The 12738-nt window shown below is 44.2% G+C and overlaps 3 protein-coding genes across 7 annotated transcripts; 1 reads left to right on the top strand and 2 right to left on the bottom strand.

The window, feature by feature from the left end:
- Nucleotides 1–1188: 1188 nt before the first annotated feature.
- On the bottom strand, nucleotides 1189–4503 carry LOC108086740 (sodium-dependent nutrient amino acid transporter 1). 2 transcript variants are annotated; one of them, XM_017183773.2, is made up of 7 exons: nucleotides 4445–4503; nucleotides 3258–3370; nucleotides 2919–3204; nucleotides 2640–2859; nucleotides 2205–2582; nucleotides 1411–2149; nucleotides 1189–1347 (listed from the first exon to the last, which is right to left on the bottom strand). In XM_017183773.2, the coding sequence occupies exons 2-7, from the start codon at nucleotides 3345–3347 to the stop codon at nucleotides 1204–1206; spliced, it is 1857 nt and encodes a 618-aa protein (XP_017039262.1). In that variant the 5' UTR covers nucleotides 3348–3370; nucleotides 4445–4503; the 3' UTR covers nucleotides 1189–1203. The 2 variants fall into 2 exon arrangements, with proteins under 2 accessions (XP_017039262.1, XP_017039261.1); XM_017183772.1 differs by having other exon boundaries at nucleotides 3258–3401; nucleotides 4445–4497.
- Nucleotides 4504–4839: 336 nt separating this feature from the next.
- LOC108086767 (protein CROWDED NUCLEI 2) lies at nucleotides 4840–8314 on the bottom strand. Of its 4 annotated transcripts, XR_001771142.1 has the most exons (11): nucleotides 8134–8314; nucleotides 8001–8068; nucleotides 7595–7940; nucleotides 7287–7541; nucleotides 7038–7198; nucleotides 6590–6972; nucleotides 6154–6483; nucleotides 5860–6094; nucleotides 5601–5803; nucleotides 5429–5527; nucleotides 5246–5360 (listed from the first exon to the last, which is right to left on the bottom strand). XR_001771142.1 is itself a non-coding variant. In XM_017183812.1 (10 exons), exons 1-10 carry the CDS (start codon nucleotides 8150–8152, stop codon nucleotides 5036–5038), a joined length of 2325 nt encoding a protein of 774 aa, XP_017039301.1. In that variant the 5' UTR covers nucleotides 8153–8312; the 3' UTR covers nucleotides 4840–5035. The 4 variants fall into 4 exon arrangements, 3 of the variants coding, with proteins under 3 accessions (XP_017039301.1, XP_017039302.1, XP_017039303.1); XM_017183812.1 differs by lacking the exon at nucleotides 5429–5527 and having other exon boundaries at nucleotides 4840–5360; nucleotides 8134–8312; XM_017183813.1 differs by lacking the exon at nucleotides 5429–5527 and having other exon boundaries at nucleotides 4840–5360; nucleotides 8001–8059; nucleotides 8134–8312.
- Nucleotides 8315–8622: 308 nt separating this feature from the next.
- LOC108086760 (spondin-1) lies at nucleotides 8623–12408 on the top strand. The gene is made up of 7 exons (XM_017183799.2): nucleotides 8623–8639; nucleotides 9290–9476; nucleotides 9570–9958; nucleotides 10015–10476; nucleotides 10537–10708; nucleotides 10785–10906; nucleotides 10964–12408. Exons 2-7 carry the CDS (start codon nucleotides 9299–9301, stop codon nucleotides 12263–12265), a joined length of 2625 nt encoding a protein of 874 aa, XP_017039288.1. The 5' UTR covers nucleotides 8623–8639; nucleotides 9290–9298; the 3' UTR covers nucleotides 12266–12408.
- The last annotated feature ends 330 nt before the right edge of the window (nucleotides 12409–12738 follow it).

Below are 12738 nucleotides of genomic sequence, written 5' to 3'. Positions count from 1 at the left end.
ATGTGAAAGAAACTGCACCTGTTACGTGATTCTAATTCGATATTTACTAGGCCTAAACAAATTTTTAAACTCTCTCCAGTCAAACTCAGCTCTGAAGAAGGGAAAGCGAGGGAAATGTGCTAGTTAGCCCTCACAATTAGGCATCTAACTTAAGTAGTAGACAATATACTCAAGGTAACTCCATATCGTGTGCTAGATTTTTCTATAAATCATATAGAGGCAAGCCCAAATAATAGGACCATATCTAGTGTGAGTTGATAGCGAAGAAAACTTCCATTTTAGCCACAACAAATATAGATTCAGTGGGAACTATATACATATATATCATAGTTTTAGTCCCAGTAGTTAATCACAAATATAAACGCTGAATTTTTGCGCTGAAAAGTAGGCTATGAAATCTGCAAACCAAGAGTCAATTCTTAGCGTAAAACATTAACTAAAATAGATTGTGAAGCTGGGGAAAAGTATGAAATTGAATGGGTTTCAAATAGAGGGATGGGGGATCTAGCTAACTTTGCCCAAATCTAACAGAAATCTGCCAAAGACACAAGCAAAACTAATCTTAATTTGATTCGAGTAATTGTTTTGAATTCAACATTTTTTAAACTTAAGCAAATGTGTAAGCCAAATAAGATTTTCAATCAAAAAATTGACTAAATAATGCTTGGCTATAGCTTGCCACTTACACATTAGGAAATATACCGTACATATAAACAATTGTAAATAATTTGACGAACTTTTAAGGCACTTGCTCCGACGAACTCACAAAAACCGCCGGGTTCCTGGCTTGAATTTGAGAAATATATAATTTTGCACAATAAAAACAGAATCAAAAAGTGCTGTGATAACTAAACTAAAGCAGAGCAGAGCCACAAAAGCAAAAGAGAATAAAATCAACAAAATAAGGATAATCCCAACCATAGAACTTCATTTCACCCAGTCAAAGACAATATCATTTAGCTGCCATTACAAAACCACAGGTCTCTGGCTTATTTTTTTCCAAAATTATCCAATTAAATAGATAACCTAATAACAGACAACTTTCAATGCTTATGCTAAGCCTAAAGCCTAAGGAAATAATAATTACCAAATGTTTGAAACTTTTTTGTCACATCTTAAGCTACAAGCTTGGAGCAAACAAACGTTTGGCGCGTTTTAGCATTAATAATAAAGCGTAAATTTAAAATACACTAAACGAGACTTTTAGCCAAAGATATTGTCGAACATGTATCCGCCCCGTGGTCTCTTGAAATCAGCCTCGCGTTTTCGATGCAGAACGTAGGCCTCGAACTTTTGGGTTTGCAGGGGACCCCAATTGGCAGTGGGCTGCATGGCCATTCTTATTTTCTGTTCAACAAAGGGTAACAATTATTATTTACTATTTTAGACAAATATTTTCTGTTTACTTACACTGCCAAAAGTTTTGCCGGGCTGCTGGAAAATCGTGACCAAAGCCCAGAAGGGCAATTGCAGCACTCCCAATCCCCAAATAAGCCAACCAGCCATGTAGTAAGCAGGTGGATACTGAACTCCCCGATACGTAAGAGGTTCGTAGCTAAAAAGCATGTAGGCCAGGACCAAAAACATCAGGCCAGGTGCCACAATGGCCCAGCAAATGCGCCAGTAGAAGCTGGTCTTCACATTCAACATGAACTCAATGTCGCTGCAGATGCGCTTCACGCCATAAATCCAACTGAATGCCAATAACTCTGCGATGGCCAAGACCAAGGCTATAAAGGTGCAGCCATAGAAATCCACGAGATTCAGTATAAACTGTCCACCCGGAGTCATGTAAACCAGTCCGCAAAGGAAGCCAATCACCGAGGCTCCGACAGCTAACAACCAATGTGGCAAGTGGGTGAATCGATCCTTGACCACATTCACCACAGCACTCGCCATTCCGATATTCGATCCTATTCCCAAGACCAGGAGCATGAAGAAGAACAGCACGGCAAACAGTTGGGGAAGGTACTTGAACTTGGCAATGGCCTCCGGATAGGAAATGAAGGCAAGACCAGCTCCACCTTTGACCACCTGCGAAATATCCGAGGTGTTTGTCTCATAAGCAAGATTGCCTAGAATTCCGAAGATAATGCAACCAGCCAGAATGGAAGTTAGTGAATCTATGGTGGTGATTATAATCACATCTCTGGAAAGCAATGGTTGTTGTTAAATAAAGTTCAAGTGATAGAATTACAACTTACTTGTGCACATTCTTGTGGAAATCGTTGAAGGAAGCGTACATAATCAGAGTGCCAAAGCAAATGGCCAGAGAGAAAAACATTTGCGTAATGGCCGCATACCAAACGTGGGGATTCAGCAACTGTGACCATTGTGGCTTCAAAAAGTACACAATACCCTGCCAAGCTCCTGGCAAAGTGACTGCCCTGATCAGCAGTACGAACATAATCACATAGGGAAAGAGGGCCAGGAAGTAGGAAGCCTTCCCTGAACTCCTTATTCCCTTGGATAAAACAGTGCCAATAATCACCCAGGTGGCTAGGAGGCATAACACCAAATCCCAGCTGGGAGTTCCCAAACCATTATCCTCCAAAGTTTCGGGTTCCCTGAGAACCGTTTGTCTGTAAAGGATAAGTGATTATATTAGAGTTATTAATGGGAACCTTTCTTAAACTTACGTAAAGAATAACTCCGCGGAGGAGACGCCCTGGGAAATAGATGTATCGTTGGCGGCAGAGGCTCCTGTGGCCACACAACTGCTGCCCCATTCCACCAGACAATAAGTCCATGGCAGGACCTCACTGAAACTGGCCACCAAATATCTGATGGTCAATGCCATAATGCAGGCGTAGTAAGTTGTAGCCAATGCGGTGGAGTACACCTGCCCATAGGCAATACCTGTATAAATTTAATTATATAATTGCAGGAATCAAATTAAAGAAAGTTAAGGTACTAACCTTTCATAATAGGCGCCATATCAAAAGCCTTAATGCAACCACGACTTGAAAACTGTCCCACAATCACTTCCAGATAGTAAACAGGTCTTCCAATTAGAAGCAAAACTATCACATAGGGGATCAAAAAGGCTCCTCCTCCGTTTTCCAATGCAATAAAGGGAAACCGCCAGACATTTCCAAGACCCACGGATAAAGCGATGCAAGAGAAGAGGAACTCCACACCCTTGCTCCACTGATCTCGGCTAGAGGATTCGGATTGCACCTCCACCTCGCAGTTTATGGTGAGCTATTAAATCAGAGGTTTTACTAAATGATATGTATTTTAAAAGGAAGACTCACTTCCTCTCCTTCCGCGGTGTAGACAACTGTAGAGCAAATGTCATTGCTCGATCCTGGTTGTCCTTGCCTAGATCCTTGACCTTCCTCCATGTTTCTGCGAAGTCTCTGGTATTCTGTAGCATCATCCATAGTTGAGGATTAGGGCTAATTTAGGGTACAAAACAATAGATGAAATGCGAGCAGCGGACAACACAAAAGCTCAGGTGCATCAAGATGGACAGCTTAACAATAAGTGCCTGAAAGATAATATCTCATATTATTCAGGTCAGTTTCCCAAGATGAAGGGTAAATGGAATTGACGTAGGACCTCTAAATATATTCTACTAATCATACCATTTCAAAGCTTCTAGCTTACATTTCTCCAAAACTAATCGGCTTAAAATATAAAACAGGTGACAATTTTTGACGTCATTCGATTTTTGGCTAATTCGGTAGTTTATGAATTTGTTTACTTTGATTTTTATGGCTCTCGATCGTTTTGCTCGCTTAAAAATAGAAACTCGAACTAAATCCCTGTTAATGTTGACCGATCAGAGATTTGCATATCTAAATAGTCATTCAAACAAAGCCGAGCCCCTCTTTCTGGTTTCCATTGTATGCAATTTCACGGCTTTATAATTTTTGAGTTTTTAATTCACAGCTGGTTATTGGGTTATTAATTTATTCGCAATGAAGTTCGCTAATCTGTTTTCGGGAATTAATTGCAATTATCTCAAGAAGTAATTTATGACTCTTGCTGCAGTTGACTGATAGACAAAATTGCAATCTTTGAGGGTTCATCGCAACCATTAATCTCCGAACTTGAAATGTTTACCATGCTCTGCAGTTCTTGAACCAAGGTATGCTCAACAATTTTTGGAATCCGAAGAATTGTCAGAAGATTCCCTTATCTGAACGCTTGCCTGTCTGCTGCAAAGTGTTAGATGCTAATGCTAACACTGTTCGTCAAACCCAATTTAAATCTAACAGCTAGACAAAAGTTGTGGACATTGGCTTGAAGAAGATTTGGAGGTTCCAATTGGCGGTTGCCTGCCAGATTTAATCTTATCTTATGCTGGGATCATGCTATAAACCAAAGGTTTGTGGGACCAATTTCTTTTGGTTATCTCTATTAAAAACGCACTATTTATTCTGCAACCAGCACCACACACTTTTTATTTTGAATTGTGAGTAATTCTTGAACATACACTTGCTGGTTTTTAGAGGACCGAATTGTCAACCGTTCTTAACAAGCTGCTTGATGCGACTAACTGGCATTCATCAGATAATCTGCTAGGAAACCTATGGAACACATGAGGCAGCGACGTTTGAAAATTGCCGAGATGAGCGTCGATTGCTCTCTCGCAATTTTAAAGCATATTTCCTGGAGATCTACTACGTGAAATAAGCTCATACTTATAAAGAAAATATAGCATAAAAAATGCTTAATATAGTCTGCAAATATCGGGAATGTATAATCCAACTTATGGCGGCGACCCTGCCCTCAAAATGCAAATCATTTCAATTAGTTGTGCCCGATTTAGAGTACTACGCCAATCGAAGCTAATCGATTCATCAAGCCGCCGCTATAAACAAGAATTCGCCAGATTTGACAATTATTTATTATTTACGAGTACAAAAAAAGATGCCGTTGCTCAACGATTACAATAAATTTTGTTTAGTTATCTTAAGAATTTCCTTGCCTTGCGTTTTTGTCCTGGGAGTCTATAATTGTCTTAATTAATTTTGCTGGTTTTTTTCATTGTTTTGGGGAGAGAGTCCAAGTCGGTTTGCGGTTTTCAATGGTGTTTGCAAGAAGGTTGAGTGCTCGAGCGATGTGGTTGTTCGGAGGAACTTCGATGGGAGCCGAGGGAGCGCAGTTGGTGATGCAGTGGCTCGAAGAATCTACCATGCGGTGGAGACATTCCCCGCCTGGGAGGTTCCGACTGCTGCTGGGTTCGCAGACGCTTCGGTGGAAACCCGGAGGAAATGTCGTCGCTAATGGGAGTATCTACTCGATCTTGGTCGCCACTGCAACCGTCACCTTGTCTAACTTCGACAGCTGGCACAACTTCAAAAAAGTGTCTACCATTATTGCCAATGATTATTTTGGAATAATCGCGACTGCAAAAATTTAAAAGAAATTAATAATGAAAGCTAGATTAAAAGTTCGCTGCCTTGCCCTTACTTACACAAAAAGTTTGGAAATTGGCCAGTTGAAATGAGGTCTTCAATTTAAGTGTACGATGATCTCCGATTGCAATAAATTGTGCTCAAAAACGTTTCAATATCTGCCGAAGGTTTTATAAGTAATGGCAAGCTAGCGAACTGTTTTGTGTTAAATAATTATTTAAATCAACTTACAGGGTGTGTTTCAGGTGTTTAATCTCCTCCTGCATAAGGACATTCCGCTCATCCTGCTTAGCTCGATTATTGTTCAACCGTTCGTTTTGATCCTTCAGCAACTGGATGATGTGCTCCTGCCGCTTAACCTCCGTTTGCTTGTGCTTTAGGGTTCCGAAGAGGTTGTGGGACTCCTCCTCCTTCGAGGCCAGCTCGTTGTTTACCTGCGAGGGAAAAAGGGATAAGCATAAGCAGGGACATCAACGGCTTTCGCGCGGACCTGATTGATCATCGTGTCCTTCTCGCTAACTTCAAAGTACATTTGTTCTAGTTTTAAGCGGTTCTCGTGCTCCAACTTCTGCAGGCGATTGATCAAATCGCTGCGAGCGGTTAGCATCTGCTGATCCAGTTCGATCTGATCGCGCATCTTGGCCACCTCCTTGCGCAGCTCCTCTTCTGCCTTGGCATGGATCTCGGCCTCTTTGGATGTGCTCTTCAATGCGTTCGAGAGTTCTCTGGTTTTGAAAACAGAAACTTTTGTTATAAGTACCTCCCAAAGTGTTCCCAAACTCACTTAATCTGCTCTAAAGCTTGCTTGTGTTTCTCATTCAGACTGTCCAAGTCGGCGTGCCTCTTCAAAGTGGTATTAACCTGCTTGTTGAGCATGTTCTTGTGCTGCTCGAGATTCTGCAACTGAAGCCTCAGATCGCTGATGATCACGTCCTTCTCCCTAACGCCCTTGTCAATGGTATCCGGACGCTTCTGGAGATTCACAATGAGCTCGCGAGCCTCCTTGAGCTCGCCCTCCAAATAGGCGATCTTTGCCAAATGTTTATCAACGGATTTCTGGGCCCGTTCCATGCCAACAGTTGTTTCTTCCAGGCGCTGAATCATCCGCTGGTTGCTATATGTATATAGTAAAAAGTAATATATTAGAACAAGGTAGAGATTATATATTTCAGATAAAGCTTAAATCTGTTTCTTCATCTATCAGCTATACTGATACTTACCTAGCCTTGAGCTTGTCGAGTTCAGCTCGTAGTTCCTCGATGGTGGTATCCTCGCTCAACCGGGTTGCATTCCTCTCTGCCAATCGAATCGACTGCTCGGCCACAAGTTCCTCGGCTCGCTTCAGGCTCTTCCTCAACTCCGTGATGGTCTGATCCCGACTGGCCAACTGGGATGCCAGCTTTGCCTCGTAGTCGATTTGCAGTTGATTCAACTCCTCGCAGTGCTCCTTCTTCACTTCGAAGTAACGACTCTCGGCGTGTTGCTTTTGCAAACGCAGATCCGCCATTTCGCGGTAAAGACTGCTGTTGGCCGCCTCCACATTTTTGGCCTGTGAACCGCACAGTTGATCGATCTCCTCGGCAATGCCTATCATTTTGTGATCCTATTGTACAATGCAAATAGTTTTGAATTAAATTTTGAATACTTGTATGTGATTTATGCACTTACTAATAGATTTTGTAACTTGAACCGTATATCCTCGCGCTTGTTTCGAGCTTCGCACTCATTACTTGCCCGTTGAATATGCGGCAAGTATTCGTACAACATCATCAAACCCAAATCGATTACGGTTCGACAGCGATCTTTCAAGTCATTTATGCTATCAAGGGCTACAACAAATAGAAAAAGTTTTTAATGGAATAGTTGCTTACTTTTAGGCACTTTTATTATTTTCTGAAAGACTATATATAAACTTACGCAGATTCTTGGGCAATCGCAGCAGGTCATCCTCGTGGACCACCACCTTGCACTCGTCGTTGAGGACAACGGATATGAACTTGAAGGTACCTTCGATTTTTATCCCTTGGGGACCGAGAGATCGGAGCTTGTGCATGAAATCCGACTGCATGTTCTCGAGTTTCTTTTTCTGCACCTCGATGGCTCGAACTTTGTTCGTCTCGATCACTTTTCGGTGTGCGTTTTCCGCCTTCACGATTGATTGACATCCTATACCTAAGAGAGAAGTTCTTAAATTTCCATATCATGAACTAGGGGTTACCAACTACCATCGCCAGCTTTCCTTATGGCCATGTGTCGTTGTCGTGCCAGGATATTCAATTGTGGTTGCTTTGAAGTAAGAGTTTGCTTGGGGGTCACCCTATCCGGTTCAGTTTTGCGATCGGAATCCACCTCGGAGGCAGGTCGGATGGACGTGAATGACGCACTGGGACTGGTGTGGCCCTCCGAAGGAATCGACCGAATCGGGGAAGTGCTTCGAGTTTGAAGAGCCAAAATACGTCGAATTGGGATGCGACTAACCGCCAGACTTTGACTTCGATTAGCGGGCATTGGCGTAGGTTTTACGATGGGAGCAGGAATGCCAAAAGTGGCACATCTTGAGGTGGCAAGAGCCTGGGTAAATCAGTTGTATGCTGAATATCCAGAAAATGATACTCTTTAAGTCTCACTCACCCAAGCGCCAACTAAGTCAGCGGGCCTTTCCGTTTTTCCCACTGCCCTCAGCCGAGATGCTTTATTATCTAACGCAAGAATCAAGTGTTATCACATTTCAGTAAATCTTATTTAATTTTGGTTCTAAACTTACCGCGAACAGGAGTCGACATATTGCTGTATAAGTAGTGCAACTAAACGCGCTTTTTGAAACAGAATATTTTGATTAAGAACAGGAAAGAATATACAAAATTTCGTCTAAAAATTACAACCGTGCGATATCAAATGTAAATTGTATAAAAATGCTCTGTTGCTTACGTGTTTGACTTTGGAAGTATACTGAATTCTAGGGCACAGCCCACTCTACAGGAAAAAGTTTCGTTCGAATATGTCAGTTCCACTGTAGCCGGTGTTTTTTTTTCCTGGGGATCTTTGTTTAGAATTGGCGTATGAAAACAAATGAGCTCCATCAACAAATGCGAAACTTTGGATGAAACGGAAGCCACGTTAAATGAGGGAACCAAAGTGGAACGTTGGGTTTCTCTCTCCGAGGTTTTGATTCTCCACAATCCATTCGTCGGAACCGAAATGATGCACATCGTCTGTCCAATAATCAGCTCGGGGAAATTTGCATTCAGTTGCTGTTCGTCCGCCTTCCGAGTAAGTTCTAAATTCGAATTTCCCTCTGGCAAATGGATCTAGATATTGTTTAATAAGTGATATACTAGAATCAGTGCAAGTACCAAAAAACTATCTCAAGAATCATAAAAGCTGTGTTTCTTTTATCTTAAACTAAAAGTTCAAGTGAACAACGTGGTATTAATCAATAGGTTTTTCTTTAAAAGACAGAAGTGAAAAGAAGCCCTAAAAGTGCTTTTAATCATTGAATCTGGTGGAATTGTTTTTGTCACCCTCGTGGGCCTGTTATTTGCTTACTTTTGCTTTAGACAGTCGGCGCATTTTTCAATTGAATTTAATCAGTGACGTAGACGGTCTATATAGTACACATATGTATACGCAACGCGATCCGATTTTCAAGGGGTAAACAACCAAGCCGCCTAGTTCAAGTTCCGCATGGCAATTGATCCGCTGCAGCTTTAATCCCAAAGGAAATGGAAAGTGTGTGCGGAGAAAGAAATATGCATTTCAATAAAGTTATCCAATTGAAGGCCGTTTCTACGAATTCAAGTTCAATTCAAAACTGGACTGCCATTGACACTCGATACGAATGCGGATAATTAAGACAATTAATGATGACCAGAAATAGTTTTTCCCATTAAATGAATCTCATGTGTAATTTCGCATTTCAGCACTTTGCAATGAAAACTGCGGAATACTTTATATTGCTGCTGAGTTTGGCGAGAGTTTTGCCGCAAATCGAGGGCTGCAATAGGGTTCCGCTGGGAACCACGGCAGCCAAGTCACCGGTGGATGATAACTATGTGCTCTCCGTGAACGGAAATGCTCAGAGTTATGTGCCCGGTCAGAGGTATAATGGTGAGAAATGATGTTATAATTTTTTAAAGTACCCAATCATGTATTTAATCAAATTATTATACCCCATTCTTAACTCTCTTTTCATTTTTCTAGTAAGCCTGAGTGCATTTTCTGGCTTGTCCTTCATCAGCTTTATGCTTTCCCTGGATCTGGAAACCGGCGAAGATGAAGGTGACCCCAATGCCCTGGGAACCTGGGAGATTGCCGATCTCACAGAGACGCGTTTCAGTCCTCGCTGTGCAAATCTGGTGGAGAACACCAACACGAATGTGAAGACCCGCGTGGACGTGGTCTGGGTGGCTCCTTCTACTCCAGGACATGGTTGCATCCTGCTGAGGGCGACGGTGATGCAGCACCGCGATGTGTGGTTCATGGACGATGGCTTCCTCACCAAAAGAATGTGCGAGGAGGAGGTGGACGACATTGACACGCAGCCGAGTATTGTGGATCCTTGTTGTGCCTGTGATGAGGCTAAATATGAAGTGGGTTGTCTTTTAAAAAAGATTTATTTAGATATAATATAATCCTTACATTATAGCTCACCTTCGAGGGAAAGTGGTCACGGCACACGCATCCCAAGGACTTTCCTGCCAACAGTTGGCGCACCAGATTCAGCGATATAATTGGTGCTTCGCACACCTTGGATTATCGCTTTTGGCAATATGGAGAGTTGGCCAGCGAGGGACTTCGCGAGGTGGCGGAACATGGTTCCACGAGGACATTGGAGAGCGAACTGAAGGACCAGAGCGAGCACATTCGTACCATAATCAAGGCAAGAGGCATTGCCTATCCGAATGTCACGGGCAAAACTTTCGCCGTTTTCCGGGTAGACTCCCATCACCATTTGATTTCCTTGGTTTCCATGGTGGATCCCTCGCCGGATTGGATCGTTGGTGTTTCTGGTTTGGAGCTTTGTCTGCCCAACTGTTCCTGGGTGGAGAACAAGGTGCACAACCTGTATCCCTGGGATGCGGGAACAGACAGTGGTCCTTCTTATATGGTGAGATATATTCTCTAGCTTTAATATTTTATATGCTAACCTTTGCAATCGTTATTTTAGTCTGCTGACCAACCGCAAGTTCCACCAGATGTGGTCCGTCGCATCAAGTCCAACTTCCCCAACGATCCTCGCTCGCCATTTTATGATCCCACTGGTGCCGAGATGAAGCCACTGGCCACCTTGCACATAAATCGACGACGTCTCTATGAGAAGAATTGCGAGTCCAACGATTGTAAGTGATTATTTAAGCTATAAGAATTACCAAACTTTGAACTTTTAATCGTTAATCCTCACATTTAATCTTAAAGCGGAACAAGTGCCTCCCGAGTGTGCCACACATGCCTGGTCGAGATGGGATGAGTGCACCACAAAGTGTGGACCTGGCAAGCAGTACAGGATCCGTGAGTTCAAGAATCCCACACTGGCTTCGGTAAGGAATTGAGAATTATAAGCACGCTAAGTAATAATATGTATTTCCCTCTTGAAGCGCCATCGTTGCAACAACGCGTTGAGGGAGGAGAAGAACTGCGAGGGACGCAAGTGCGCCAGCTTTAATGAGGAGGCAGCCGAGGGAGTCCAGCCGGAGGCAGTGCCTGCTCCTGGCAGCCAGGACGATCCCCAGTGCGGGCTGTCCGAGTGGTCGGAGTGGTCCTCCTGTACGGTGACCTGCGGCACCGGCGAGATGACCCGATCCCGGCACTACCTGAACAAGAAGGCCAAGAAGAAGTGCCAGAAGGCGAGCAAGGCGCGACTGCACGAAACGAAGATCTGCGAGGCCATGGATTGTGGTGGCGACATCGAGAACGGAGGAGATGCAGGCGAACCGGAGGAGGAGCAGGCGGGTGGCGATGAGGGTGGTTCCGCCGAGAAGCGCTCCCTCTTCCGGAACTTTGAGAGCTACAGTCAGCATCGGGAGGAGGACTACATACCCCCAGTTTGCGGGGTGACTCCCTGGTCGGACTTCTCGCCCTGCATGGGTCCCTGCGGAGGTCATGGAAAGCGTCAGCGGATCCGCAAGGTGTGGAACAACAACGAGGTGTACGGGGTGGTCGATCCCAACGACGATGGACAGGATCCCTGCCGGCACATCAAGCTGCACGAGGAGGTGAACTGCACGATTCCCAGCTGCGATACGATTGTGCCCGGCTTTTGCTACGATCAGCTGACGGAGAGTCCTTGTCGCGACAGTGATGTGACGAACTTCTGGTACTACGACCACGTGAGCGACCAGTGTGCCATCTACTGGTCGGACCGGTGCGACAAGAACCGCAACAAGTTCAAGTCGAAGGAGGAGTGCGAGGACACCTGCCGCCTGCCGCGCCACAAACAGGAGCTGCAGCACGACGGGATTCCGCCCATCGATTGCCTGGTCTCCGACTGGGTGTCCCACAGCTGCAACGCCTCCTGCGGCGATGGCTTCCAGTTGCGCACACGTCGCGTGGTAAGGACTCCCAAGTACGGCGGCAAGCCGTGTCCCAAGCACCTGGTTCGCCTGGACCGCTGCTACCAACGGTGCTCGGAGGTCTACTCGATCAGCGGCCGGGGATTCGGCGAGCGGCGACATGTGGCGAAGTCACCGCCGCCGGAGCCGCGCGACGAGTGCCGCTACTCGGAGTGGTCCGCCTGGACTCCCTGCACCGCCAGCTGCGGCGACAACGCGGTGCGCCAGAGGACCCGCACCCTGCTAAACACCGACATGAGCTTCAAGTGCAAGGACCGCGTCCGCATGGAGAAGTGCGTCATGATGCCCTGCCTCCTGAGCAGCAACGATGAGCCGGAGCGGTGGTGAGGTGGCCAAAGCTTTCATCTCCTGACAAGTATTAGTTAAACTCCGAATATGTAATCGCTGTCCAGGAAATAGTATCCTAAACATTCCAGTCTCTGGGCAAGCTTAATTAATTTTCAAAAAATAAAAAGCCTCAAATAACCCAAGTCCTTCGGTGTTTTAATAAATACTATACTGTTTAACGCTGTCTTAAAAAAAATTTTTCTAATGATTCAGTTGGTTAGACAATTGAAATGCAAACATTTAGAGGTATGCCAATTCGAAATGTGATTAAAATTAGAAAAAGTTATGGGCTTAGAAGTAGTGAATTCTGGTCAATTTGGAAAAGGAGGCTGGGTGCATCATAAAAATGATAAGTTATAAGGACTTATGAAAAGACGTTAAAAATAGATTTTTTTCGCGACAGTCACTCAACCCAATGCGTTGTAATTTTCATTCACATCAGTTTGTCCTTGGCCCAGATATATTGAGTGACT

Source organism: Drosophila ficusphila, unplaced genomic scaffold (genome assembly GCF_018152265.1).
Source record: "Drosophila ficusphila isolate 14025-0441.05 unplaced genomic scaffold, ASM1815226v1 contig_414, whole genome shotgun sequence".
NCBI lineage: Eukaryota > Metazoa > Arthropoda > Insecta > Diptera > Drosophilidae > Drosophila > Drosophila ficusphila.
Note: the sequence above shows the minus strand (reverse complement) of the source record. Positions and strands in the feature narration are given on the sequence as shown.